Here is a 13,222-nt window from a genome sequence, read left to right as displayed (position 1 = left end):
GGGACGGATCCGCTTGAAGATTGAGCCATATGGTGTCATCTTCAAGCGGATCCGTCCCCATTGACTTACATTGTAAGTCTGGACGGATCCGCTCGCCTCCGCACAGCCAGGCGGACACCCGAACGCTGCAAGCAGCGTTCAGGTGTCCGCTCACTGAGCGGAGCGGAGGCTGAACGCTGGCAGACTGATGCATTCTCAGTGGATCCGCCTCCATAGAGAATGCATTAGGGCCAGACGGCTGCGTTCGGGGCCGCTTGTGAGCCCCTTCAAACGGAGCTCACGAGTGGACACCTGAACGCAGGTGTGAAAGTAGCCTTAGCCAGATCGGAGTCCCACTGCAAAAGCAGGTCCTGAGGACTCAGTATGGCCATGTATTACAGTGCTCCAGACAAAAAAAAATGACCAGGAGCCATTGGCTCCTAAACTAAAAAATTTAGGAGCCAAATTACATTTTTTAGTCGCCAAATTTAAAATGCATATAATTTTAAAAAAAAAGGACTTTGAGAAGATGAGACGCAGGTGCACTACATATAGGAGAAAACAGCACCACATGCCTCTCACATCCAGGGACATTTTCTGGGGAACAAGGTGACTAAAAATGGCGAATTGCGTGGTTTAGAGTTTTTTTTTCTGTTACGGCCTTCACCGAGCAGAAATATTTTTTTATATTTTAATAGCTCACACTTTTTGGGACGTGGCGATATGTAATAGGTTCTTTATTGTTTGTAAATTTTATATGTAAAACTGGGAAGGGGGCCATTTAAACTTTTAGTATTTTGGGTTTTTTTTAAGTTTTTTTTAACTTTTTATTTAACAACCATTTCTTCCCTTAGGGACTAGAACCTGGATCTTTTGATCCCTTGTGCTATTCACCCTGATAGATCTCTATCAGGGTAAATAGGAGCTCACATCTCCCTGCTGCCCTGGGCTCTGTACACACAGCAGCAGGGAGCTGAACATGGCAGCCAGGGCTTCAGTAGCGTCCTGGCTGCCATGGTAACGATCTGAGCCCCAGCAGTGTAATCTGCCACTGCCACCAATGAAGGGGATGGGGACACTGTGGCCACCATATAACAATGGGGGGGGGGGGGGGGGGGGACTTGTGGCCAGTGATAATGGGGGGGGGGGGGAGAGGCTTTGGGAGAGCACACTGCACCACCAATGAATGTTGCACCACCACGGCATCTAAAGGGTGAAAAACCTTCTTACCGGCATCCTCTGCGGCCAATGAGGATGCTGGTCATTGAATTCAATACGCTGGGTCTCTCTGAAGAGACCCAGGGTATTGAAGCTGTATTTCTTATTTTGGCCATCAGGTGGCAGGCCAACACAAGAAATGAGCAATTCTCGTCAAATCATGGGTCTAAAAATAAGTTCCCGAGAATTGGGTCTCATTCCCTGTCCTGATGGATCCACAGGTTGGGCACGGCTGCTTCATTCATTCTCTATGGGACTGCAGAGCTGTACTTCGCCACCTCCAGCATTCAAACCCCCATAGGAAGACCAGGAGGGGGCTCAGGGCCCCCTTAATAGTAGTCTGTGGGGCCCCCCGCGATCCGACATTTATCACCTCTCCTGTGGATTAGGGGAGACCCTCCCTGAGATTGTACCACTGCAGATGATGGGCTGTGTAGCCAGGACCTACCTTCTTCCTACCTACCGTACACCTCACATATCAATCCTCTACACACTAGGCCCCGCCATTTTTGGAGTCTCACCGTCCACTTCCCCCTCACTATCCGGCTCCGGCTCCGAATCCCCGACATACACGGCCAGAGAAGACAGCACATTCTTCCTGCTCGTCGCCATCACTCCTGTCGTCGCTGTGACGTTCTCCAGGTCCCGGAAGGAAGGAGAGCCGTAATCACCATAGTAACTGTGCCCAGATCTGGTGACGTCATCAGTGCGCGCCGGGAGCGGTGGAAGTTCGGAGGAAGTTTGCGGGGAGCTGGTACTGGGCTGAACGTTAGAGCTTGTATTGAGGTCAATGTGTAGAGCCGGTGGGTACTGAGGGCAGGGCAGGGGCACGCGGCAAACATGGTGGGCGTCAAGCGTTACCAGCTGGAGTGAAAAGAGGAACAGCCAATCAGATGACAGCTTTTATTCTCCAACCTGCTGTGTTAAAATGAAAGCTGGAATCTGATTCGTCGATGTGTGCCGTTGTTGCTAGGTGACGTTTATGAGGCCTAACTCTGTGATGTACTGTGCTGGAGGCCTCCTATGGCTGCCAGGTCACACATGACAGTCAGTGTGGTAACAGCTGGCATCAGTAGCAATGCCCGAAATACCACTGCTTCTATTGAGAATTGTTTTATTGAGCTTTGGTTGGTAACTGTAACACGGCTTCTATGTTGTCGGGGTTCCCCTTTAAGTGAGGCGTTGTGAGTGTATTTACGTTTATAGTTTAATCCTCTATTACAGTTGACGCCTTTTCCACAAAAATAAGTTGTGATGTTGGGCTTTTTTATTTTTTATTCTGAAATATCTTTTGGCTCTGGGGTAGTGAAAGGGTTAATCCCCAGTGCTCAAGAGTAGTTAAAGGGGGGTTCCCTCGAATAAATATCTATTGACGGGATCGGTGATAACTGTTGGGGGTCCAATTTCCCCCTCCCCATGTACCCACAGTGCAGACTAGGGCTGCAGCTATCGACTAGTTTTGTAATCAAGTATTCTATCGATTAATCCCATGATTAATCGAGTACTCTAATAAGAAAAAACGAATTAAAAGAGCCTTTTTCTTTATAAAAACTCATCAGCCCCCCCCCCCCTAGATGCGCCAAGTTGCGCCACTTTTTGGCATAGACACATTAGTAAACCTGGGCCTGAGTTTTGTAGTTCCAGTGGCGATTTCCGTCGCCGGAGCTATCAGATGAGTCTTAAGCGCTCAGCCGAGCGCGGTCTCTCCTCCCTGCTGAGTGCGGTACTGAAGACAGTCTCAATAGAAGGTCTAGGGGACCGTCTTCACTACCGCGCTCAGCAGTGAGGAAAAGAGTGCTTCAGACTTCTGCTTATAGAAGTCATGCACAAGGACGCGTCACGGCTCCATACAACCTCCATAACGGACAGACCTGTCACCCATAGACCTCTATGTCACCTGTCAGCTTTCCTATGAATCCATCAAGGATAATTCATTGCAGCATGTTCCATCAGACGGTAAACTAGACATATTGTTTGCTATAAGGATATTTTCTGTAATGTGGCGCCGCATGGATGGCGGCACTTGGTGCTACAACGACTGCATGCGGCCATTTACAGCCTCCAGGACATACAGTCCCTCTGCCAAGCACATGAAGTCTTCGCTTCAAGACTGTATAATCCAATAACCACAGCGGTGGTGGCACTTTTGTGGCATGAGATAGGGCAACCGGTTCATGGAAGACGAACTCCCCTTTATAGCGAGATCAAGCATAACACAAAATGACAGCCTCTAGATCAGGGATCAGCAACCTCCGGCACTCCAGCTGTTCTGAAACTACAACTCCCAGTATCCTCCTTTCACTTCTTTGGGAGTTACAAGAACAGCTGAGCAAGTGTGCATGCTGGGAGTTGTAGTTTCACAGCAGCTGGAGTGCCAAAGGTTGCTGCACCCTAGATCAGTGGTTGACGTCATCCAGATCCACTACATGTGACTGTGGCGATGCGAGGTATGTGCCCGGGTCTTTCGCTTGGGCCCTTGGCACCAGCATGCACCACCATCCATTGTGCCTGTGTCCTGCTCAGCCAGTGCCTCAGGTCTCTTCAGAGTCTACCAACAGCCCCGGTGGCACCGACATACCCACCTGAGAGCTCGTAACAAGGACGTAACTTTTGTGGGCAGCAATGGCCATGTGATGGATGGCAAACCCCAGTGACCAGCGGCACAGAAACAGCAGCAAAAATTTAAGGGATTGTCCCAAGATCAACACTATTTAGTTTTACCTATCCATACTTGACCCAGAGAACACTAGAACATGGTAACCAAGGTGGGGCCCCCAGCGATCATGTACTTGAAGGGGACATGTCTGTTTTAGTAACGACTTGCATTTCCCATGCAATAACAATTCTGGGGAATCAATTTTTGTGACTCTATATTGTACCATTCCTCTATTATTCCTACTAGAACTTATGAATGAATTGATAGTAGTCTGCAATAAAGGTCCAGCTGGGTGTTACCAGTTGACAGCACTGATTGAATAATGTCAGGCTGTGCAGGGACACCACCATCCGGACCTTCACTGCAAACTACCAGCAAGTCATTCATAACTAATAGCAGGAATAACAGAGGAACGGTGCAACAACATAAGGTCATAGGAATAGATGCTCCAGGATTGTTATTACATGAGGAATGCAAGTAGTTACCAAATCAGGAGAGGTGAGGGGTCCTCTTTAATGACAGGTGATAAATATCGATCTTAGGACAAACCCTTTAAACCTCATAAAATCAATGCAACAGTGTCCTCAGTGGTGCCGACCCCTGAGCGCAACAGTGACCTCAGTGGTGCCGACCCCTGAGCGCAACAGTGACCTCAGTGGTGCCGACCCCTGAGCGCAACAGTGACCTCAGTGGTACCGACCCCCTCAGAGCAACAGTAACCTCAGTGGTACCGACCCCCTCAGAGCAACAGTGACCTCAGTGGTACCGACCCCCTCAGAGCAACAGTGTCCTCAGTGGTGCCAACCCCCCTCAGAGCAACAGTGACCCCAGTGGTACTGACCCCTCAGAGCAACAGTGACCTCAGTGGTACCGACCCCTCAGAGCAACAGTGACCTCAGTGGTGCCGACCCCTCAGAGCAACAGTGACCTCAGTGGTACTGACCCCTCAGAGCAACAGTGACCTCAGTGGTACGACCCCTGAGCGCAACAGTGACCTCAGTGGTGCCGACCCCCTCAGAGCAACAGTGTCCTCAGTGGTGCCAACCCCCTCAGTGCAACAGTGACCTCAGTGGTGCCAACCCCCTCAGAGCAACAGTGACCCCAGTGGTACTGACCCCTCAGAGCAACAGTGACCTCAGTGGTACCGACCCCTGAGCGCAACAGTGACCTCAGTGGTGCCGACCCCCTCAGAGCAACAGTGACCTCAGTGGTGCCGACCCCCTCAGAGCAACAGTGACCTCAGTGGTGCCGACCCCCTCAGAGCAACAGTGACCTCAGTGGTGCCGACCCCTCAGAGCAACAGTGACCTCAGTGGTACCGACCCCTTAGAGCAACAGTGACCTCAGTGGTACCGAGCCCCTCAGAGCAACAGTGTCCTCAGTGGTGCCGACCCCCTCAGAGCAACAGTGACCTCAGTGGTGCCGACCCCCTCAGAGCAACAGTGACCTCAGTGGTGCCGACCCCTCAGAGCAACAGTGACCTCAGTGGTACTGACCCCTCAGAGCAACAGTGACCTCAGTGGTACTGACCCATGAGCGCAACCGTGACCTCAGTGGTACCGACCCCCTCAGAGCAACAGTGTCCTCAGTGGTGCCAACCCCCCTCAGAGCAACAGTGACCCCAGTGGTACTGACCCCTCAGAGCAACAGTGACCTCAGTGGTACCGACCCCTCAGAGCAACAGTGACCTCAGTGGTGCCGACCCCTCAGAGCAACAGTGACCTCAGTGGTACTGACCCCTCAGAGCAACAGTGACCTCAGTGGTACGACCCCTGAGCGCAACAGTGACCTCAGTGGTGCCGACCCCCTCAGAGCAACAGTGTCCTCAGTGGTGCCAACCCCCTCAGTGCAACAGTGACCTCAGTGGTGCCAACCCCCTCAGAGCAACAGTGACCCCAGTGGTACTGACCCCTCAGAGCAACAGTGACCTCAGTGGTACCGACCCCTGAGCGCAACAGTGACCTCAGTGATGCCGACCCCCTCAGAGCAACAGTGACCTCAGTGGTGCCGACCCCCTCAGAGCAACAGTGACCTCAGTGGTGCCGACCCCCTCAGAGCAACAGTGACCTCAGTGGTGCCGACCCCTCAGAGCAACAGTGACCTCAGTGGTACCGACCCCTTAGAGCAACAGTGACCTCAGTGGTACCGAGCCCCTCAGAGCAACAGTGTCCTCAGTGGTGCCGACCCCCTCAGAGCAACAGTGACCTCAGTGGTGCCGACCCCCTCAGAGCAACAGTGACCTCAGTGGTGCCGACCCCTCAGAGCAACAGTGACCTCAGTGGTACCGACCCCTCAGAGCAACAGTGACCTCAGTGGTACCGACCCCCCTCAGAGCAACAGTGACCTCAGTGGTACCGACCCCCCTCAGAGCAACAGTGACCTCAGTGGTACCGACCCCCCTCAGAGCAACAGTGACCTCAGTGGTACCGACCCCCCTCAGAGCAACAGTGACCTCAGTGGTACCGACCCCCCTCAGAGCAACAGTGACCTCAGTGGTACCGACCCCCCTCAGAGCAACAGTGACCTCAGTGGTAACGACCCCCCTCAGAGCAACAGTGACCTCAGTGGTACCGACCCCCCTCAGAGCAACAGTGACCTCAGTGGTACCGACCCCCCTCAGAGCAACAGTGACCTCAGTGGTACCGACCCCCCTCAGAGCAACAGTGACCTCAGTGGTACCGACCCCCCTCAGAGCAACAGTGACCTCAGTGGTACCGACCCCCTCAGAGCAACAGTGTCCTCAGTGGTACCGACCCCTCAGAGCAACAGTTACCTCAGTGGTACCGACCCCCTCAGAGCAACAGTGACCTCAGTGGTACCGACCCCTCAGAGCAACAGTGACCTCAGTGGTACCGACCCCTCAGAGCAACAGTGACCTCAGTGGTACCGACCCCCTCAGAGCAACAGTGACCTCAGTGGTACCGACCCCTCAGAGCAACAGTGACCTCAGTGGTACCGAGCCCCTCAGAGCAACAGTGACCTCAGTGGTACCGACCCCTCAGAGCAACAGTGACCTCAGTGGTACCGACCCCCTCAGAGCAACAGTGACCTCAGCTTAATTTAAAATTGTCTAAATTTGCTATTTATGCATGGAAGACAGCTCTAGATACTAGTAATGGTTTCCCTGCATAACTAGCAAACCCTTAATGTTATGTAGGCCTTCGTATCAACTATTTGAATTACTGTAACTTCCGTACTCCTCATCGGCTAAAAATACTCCTCTAAAATGGTAAGAGGAGTATTTTTACTCTTCCAGAAAAAATGTAGCACAACCTCTGCCTGAAGGTGTCCATAGCATTTAAGCTTTTAGCTGGTTTGACTGGGTTGCTGACTTTGGAGCCATCCAGCTCAGCTATAGATGGGCTTGTCAGCTCTGTTCCCATGTGTTGATGAATGCTCCACATCTGTGCATGGCCTTAGTGGTTGTCACTAGAATCCGGTACCATTATCTGACTGGAAGATGACCGAAAAATAGGATTAGAATTGACATATTCCTATGATTCAACACTTGGAATATTCTGATCGGTACTGACGGCTGCTCTGTTTGTTACAGGACTTTCCTGTGTCGTCCAGAGAGATGAGCGCCCAGTCTTCCTCCTCCTCATCATCAAGCTCTAAATGCAGAGTTCTCTCCACCCTGAAGAAAGTTTTTGGATTTAGCACTTTCCGATCCGATCTGCAGGAAAATGCAACACGGGCTGTTGTTAAAGGTGACATGTTTATTTCCTCTAATAGGCTACTTTTAGTAAAGGTCTTCTTACCGGGGTCCTGTCAGGTGGAGGTCTAAGCTGAACAGTATTTAATTCATCCATGAGAAAGTAGCATTGTCAGGGTATTGGCATTGGAAAGCGTTAGGCCCCTTTCACACGAGCGAGTATTCCGCGCGGATGCGATGCGGGAGGTGAACGCATTGCACCCGCACTGAATACTGACCCATTCATTTCTATGGGGCTGTGCACACGAGCGGTGATTTTCACGCATCACTTTTGCGTTGCGTGAAAATCGCAGCATGCTCCTCTTTGTGCGTTTTTCACGTAACGCAGGCCCCATAGAAATGAATGGGGTTGCGTGAAAATCGCAAGCATCCGCAAGCAAGTGCGGATGCGGTGCGATTTTCACGCACGGTTGCTAGGAGACGATCGGGATGGAGACCCGAACCTTATTATTTTCCCTTATAACATGGTTATAAGGGAAAATAATAGCATTCTGAATACAGAATGCAAAGTAAAACAGGGCTGGAGGGGTTAAAAAAAAATAAAAAGTCATTTAACTCACCTTTATCCACTTGCTCGCGTAGCCGCATCTCCGTCTGACTCTTTTACTGTATAGGACCTGTGGAGAGCATTAACTATAGTTTAAGGACCTGGGATGACGTCACTCTGGTCATCACATGGTACGTCACATGATCTTTTACCATGGTGATTCACTATAGTTAACGCTCTCCACAGGTCCTATACAGTAAAAGGGTCAGACGGAGATGCCCGGCATCGCGAGCAAGTGGATTAAGGTGAGTTAAATGATTTTTTATTTTTTTTAACCCCCTCCAGCCCTGTTTTACTTAGTATTCTGTATTCAGAATGCTATTATTTTCCCTTATAACCATGTTATAAGGGAAAATAATACTATTTACAGAACACCGATCCCAAGCCCGAACTTCTGTGAAGAAGTTCGGGTTTGGGTACCAAACACGCGCGATTTTTCTCACGCGAGTGCAAAACGCATTACAATGTTTTGCACTCACGCGGAAAAATCGCGGGTGTTCCCGCAACGCACCCGCACATTTTTCCGCAACGCCCGTGTGAAAGAGGCCTTATACTGACAATTCTGATCTTTAATTAGTGACTTATTATATATGAAGATCTCTTTTCCTCTTTCCTTGTCCTAGCTTTTGCTATAACTGCTAAATATTTAGTTTCACCAGTGCTTCTGCCCCGTTCCAGTCCCTGCACCGACGCTTCTTCCCTGTGCCATACACCGCACCGAGGCCTTTGCCATTTGCTTGCCACCGCACCGGCGCCTCTGCCCCGTGCCGGCCACCGCACCGGCGCCTCTGCCCCGTGCCGGCCACCGCACCGGCGCCTCTGCCCCGTGCCGGCCACCGCACCGGCGCCTCTGCCCCGTGCCGGCCACCGCACCGGCGCCTCTGCCCCGTGCCGGCCACCGCACCGGCGCCTCTGCCCCACCGGAACAGACGACTGGAGTTCACAACGCAGATGTGAACCCAGCCTAAACTGCCTGCAGCAGGACTTATTAGGACCAGTGAAAAAACTGTGAAAAGGGGACAAAAATTTAAGTAAAAATAAATACCGTAAATAAAATGCTTTAAAAAATGTTAAAAAAGCCACAAAAATATTTTTCAAATTTATAAACTTATCAAATTGTACATATAAAAATAGATAAACCAATTAAACAAAATAGGCATAACCACATCCAAATATGTCCCGGCTATTAAAATGTAAAAATAGTGCATAGTGAGCTTTGTTAAAAACAAAGCTAAACAACTATGGCGAAGTTGCATTTTTTTTCCATATGACTAAATTTTTCAATAAAAGATTTGGTAAATTAAATGGTGCCATTAAAAGACACAACTTGTCCCACAAACCACAATCCCAGATACGGCTAAAAAAGTTATGGCTCTTGGAAGATGGAATGGAAAAACAAAAATAAAAATTGGTCTAACAGAATCTGTCTACTACTTATCTTGTTTTCACAATTAACATGTACACGTATGGCATTAGAATGCATTGGGTGTATTGAGTGGATAAGTGAGCTCACTCTATACATGGTGGGTGCCGACTGTATAATACAGCAGACACCCGCCGGCAGTGACCGAACCTGTCATTTAACCCCTCAGATGCTGCTGTCCATGGCGACGCTAGTATCAGTGAGGTTAGAGGTAGGGCTCTCTCTCTGTCCCCCAATCAGAGCCCGCGCAGTGTAATTTTAGGGCTCCAGTCGGTTGCCATAACAACTTGGGGCCTCGTGAAGGCTCCCAGAACTGTTACAGCAAGATTCCTCAAAAGCCGTGCCTGAGGCATGGCTTTACAGGCAGCCTGTCAGAATACCCTAGACTGAAGTAGTATTCATTATTGAAGGGGTTTGGTGGGATTTTCTTACTGATGACCTATCCTCAGGATAGGTCATCAGTATCTGACCGATGGGGATAGAACCCTGAGACCCCCGCCGATCAGCTGTGTGAGAAGGCAGCGGTGCTCCTGTGAGCTCTGCAGCCTTCTCTCTGCTTTTCCTAGGCCAGTGATGACACATTCATCGATCATGTGGCCTAGGCGCAGCTCAGCCCCATTCAAGTGAATTGGGCTGAGCTGGAATACCAAGCACAGCTGCTATATAATGTACGGCGCTGTGAGAAGGCACCAGTGCTCGCAGAAGTGCCGGTTGCCTTCTCAAAACAGCTTATGGGCAGGGGTCTCGGGTGTCGGGTTCATTCACTTGGAACCGAACCTGAGTTCGGGAAATGTTTTTTTATAGTAGGAATCAATTTATGAAGTTATTACCTAAAGTCTTGCGAGACTTCACGAAGTAATAACTTCAGCTTATAGGAGCCAATACATTCTAATACTGTACGGAGCGCTCGCTCCGTACTGTATTGAAACACTGTTTTATGCGAAACGAGTTCGGATGTTTCATCCAAAGTCGATTCGCTCATCCCTAGTCATCAGTAAAAAAAAATCTTGGAAAACCCTTTTAACTTTAACCTATGATGCTGTACATATATGGCATTATCATGCAATAATATTCTATTGCAGTCTATGGGACAAATGATCAGAAGATTGCATGTTCAAGTCCCCTAGGGGGACTAAAATTACTATGAACCCCTTCCCGACATATGACGTAATAGTACGTCATGGCAGCTGTATGGGGATGAGGGATCACAATAGCGACCGCTCGCCCTCATACTGTGGAGGTGATCAATGCTTCACCTACACTTAACGAGTAGCAGACTGTTGGGCAGGAATGCTTCCTTCCCGACAATCTGCTGCTCATCTGCATGTCTAAATCCACCTTTAGCGGTGATGAGCCTGTTGAGCCGGATGGGAAACAGAGAGCAGCGGGGACAGGAGTAGCATTAGAATAGCAGCGGCAGGGGATCCATGGAGGTGAGTGATTCCATCATCCTTAATACTTTCTGACCTAAAAGCCCATTTAATACCTTCATTCAGTGTATTATTTTTATTTCTTAGGTGACCAAGATGTGTTTGTGTGTATGCCAACCGGGGCTGGGAAGTCTCTTTGCTATCAGCTTCCAGCTGTCCTTGCTGCAGGAATCACCATTGTCATCTCCCCCTTGATAGCCCTGATTCAGGTAATGTAGCCGCCATTGTTATATGAAGTTTTACATAAGACTCCTAAATCATATGATGCGGATACATTAGCAAAGATTTAGCCAAGTCAAAATGTGTTTAATATTACTTTGTGAATGGATCAGGTAGCCTGAACATTTAACTGGTTGAGGGCACAGGACCAGTATGCTCGTCTTGACAGGCAGGTAGTTGCCGCACCAGGATGAGCATACTTGTCCTGCTCATTATGCACTGTGCGATTGGAACGGGAGCAGGGTAATGGCTGTAATACACAACCGCAACCCCACTGTAATGTGGAGATCAACACTGATAACAGCATTTAATTGATTGCAAAATCTCTATGACCTGTGTGATGCCCATATCTAGTATAGGCAGACAGCTCAGGACCCATTGAAGGAGGAATATGTATATACACTCACCTAAAGAATTATTAGGAACACCTGTTCTATTTCTCATTAAAGGGTTTCTATCACTTCATATGACATAATTAGCTGGCAGACACTAGCGATCTGCTAGTGTCTGCTCTGGCCAACCATCCTACTATAATCACTTGTGGGGCAGCGGTTTTGCTAAAAAACTAACTTTTATAAATATGCTAATGAGCCTCTAGGTGCTATGTGGGCGTCATTAGCACCTAGAGGCTCCGTCTACCTTCATACACAGCGGCCGCCCAGCACATCCCTCCAGCCCGCCCATGTCCTCCTCCGTGTGACGCAGCGGGCGAATTCTCGCGCATGCGCCGTGCGCGGCTGTATTCGGCGCATTAGAGATGTCTGAGCTCGGAGCTGTCAGACATTCAATGCGCATGCGCAATACAGCCGCGCATGCGCATTGAATGTCTGACGCTCCGAGCTCAGACATCTCTAATGCGCCGAATACAGCCGCGCACGGCGCATGCGCGAGAATTCGGCCGCTGCGTCACACGGAGGAGGACATGGGCGGGCTGGAGGGACGTGCTGGGCGGCCGCTGTGTATGAAGGTAGACGGAGCCTCTAGGTGCTAATGACGCCCACATAGCACCTAGAGGCTCATTAGCATATTTATAAAAGTTAGTTTTTTAGCAAAACCGTTGCCCCACAAGTGATTATAGTAGGATGGTTGGCCAGAGCAGACACTAGCAGATCGCTAGTGTCTGCCAGCTAATTATGTCATATGAAGTGATAGAAACCCTTTAATGCAATTATCTAGTCAACCAATCACATGGCAGTTGCTTCAATGCATTTAGGGGTGTGGTCCTGGTCAAGACAATCTCCTGAACTCCAAACTGAATGTCAGAATGGGAAAGAAAGGTGTTTTAAGCAATTTTGAGCGTGGCATGGTTGCTGGTGCCAGACGGGCCGGTCTGAGTATTTCACAATCTGCTCAGTTACTGGGATTTTCACGCACAACCATTTCTAGGGTTTACAAAGAATGGTGTGAAAAGGGAAAAGCATCCAGTATGCGGCAGTCCTGTGGGCAAAAATGCCTTGTGGATGCTAGAGGTCAGAGGAGAATGGGCCGACTGATTCAAGCTGATAGAAGAGCAACGTTGACTGAAATAACCACTCGTTACAACCGAGGTATGCAGCAAAGCATTTGTGAAGCCACAACACGCACAACCTTGAGGCGGATGGGCTACAACAGCAGAAGACCCCACCGGGTACCACTCATCTCCACTACAAATAGGAAAAAGAGGCTACAATTTGCACGAGCTCACCAAAATTGGACTGTTGAAGACTGGAAAAATGTTGCCTGGTCTGATGAGTCTCGATTTCTGTTGAGATATTCAAATGGTAGAGTCCGAATTTGGCGTAAACAGAATGAGAACATGTATCCATCCTCTGATGGCTACTTCCAGCAGGATAATGCACCATGTCACAAAGCTCGGATCATTTCAAATTGGTTTCTTGAACATGCCAATGAGTTCACTGTACTAAAATGGCCCCCACAGTCACCAGATCTCAACCCAATAGAGCATCTTTGGGATGTGGTGGAACGGGAGCTTCGTGCCCTGGATGTGCATCCCTCAAATCTCCATCAACTGCAAGATGCTATCCTATCAATATGGT

At 49.6% G+C, this 13,222-nt stretch overlaps 2 protein-coding genes across 4 annotated transcripts in view; one reads left to right on the top strand and one right to left on the bottom strand.

Annotated features, from left to right (window-relative positions):
• Positions 1-1,837, bottom strand: part of LOC121005946 (SAP30 binding protein) — a 68,013-nt gene extending 66,176 nt beyond the window's left edge. For both annotated transcript variants that reach the window (XR_005779985.1, XM_040438801.1), the window contains exon 1: positions 1,719-1,837. Coding sequence is in view for 1 of the 2 variants with exons in the window: in XM_040438801.1 (XP_040294735.1) it covers positions 1,719-1,809 (91 nt within the window). In the remaining variant the exon portion in view is untranslated. The remainder of the gene's footprint in view (positions 1-1,718) is intronic.
• Positions 1,838-1,893: 56 nt separating this feature from the next.
• RECQL5 (RecQ like helicase 5) overlaps positions 1,894-13,222 on the top strand; it is a 104,336-nt gene continuing 93,007 nt past the window's right edge. Inside the window, exons 1-3 of one of the 2 annotated variants that reach the window (XM_040438798.1) lie at positions 1,894-2,000; positions 7,406-7,562; positions 11,055-11,176. In XM_040438798.1, the coding sequence (XP_040294732.1) occupies positions 7,430-7,562; positions 11,055-11,176 (255 nt within the window). In that variant the 5' untranslated portion in view covers positions 1,894-2,000; positions 7,406-7,429. The remainder of the gene's footprint in view (positions 2,001-7,405; positions 7,563-11,054; positions 11,177-13,222) is intronic. The other variant, XM_040438799.1, reaches the window with a different exon arrangement.

The sequence above is a fragment of the Bufo bufo genome, chromosome 6, assembly GCF_905171765.1.
Source record: "Bufo bufo chromosome 6, aBufBuf1.1, whole genome shotgun sequence".
Classification (NCBI taxonomy): Eukaryota; Metazoa; Chordata; class Amphibia; order Anura; family Bufonidae; genus Bufo; species Bufo bufo.
This window is presented reverse-complemented; position numbering and strand designations above follow the sequence as displayed.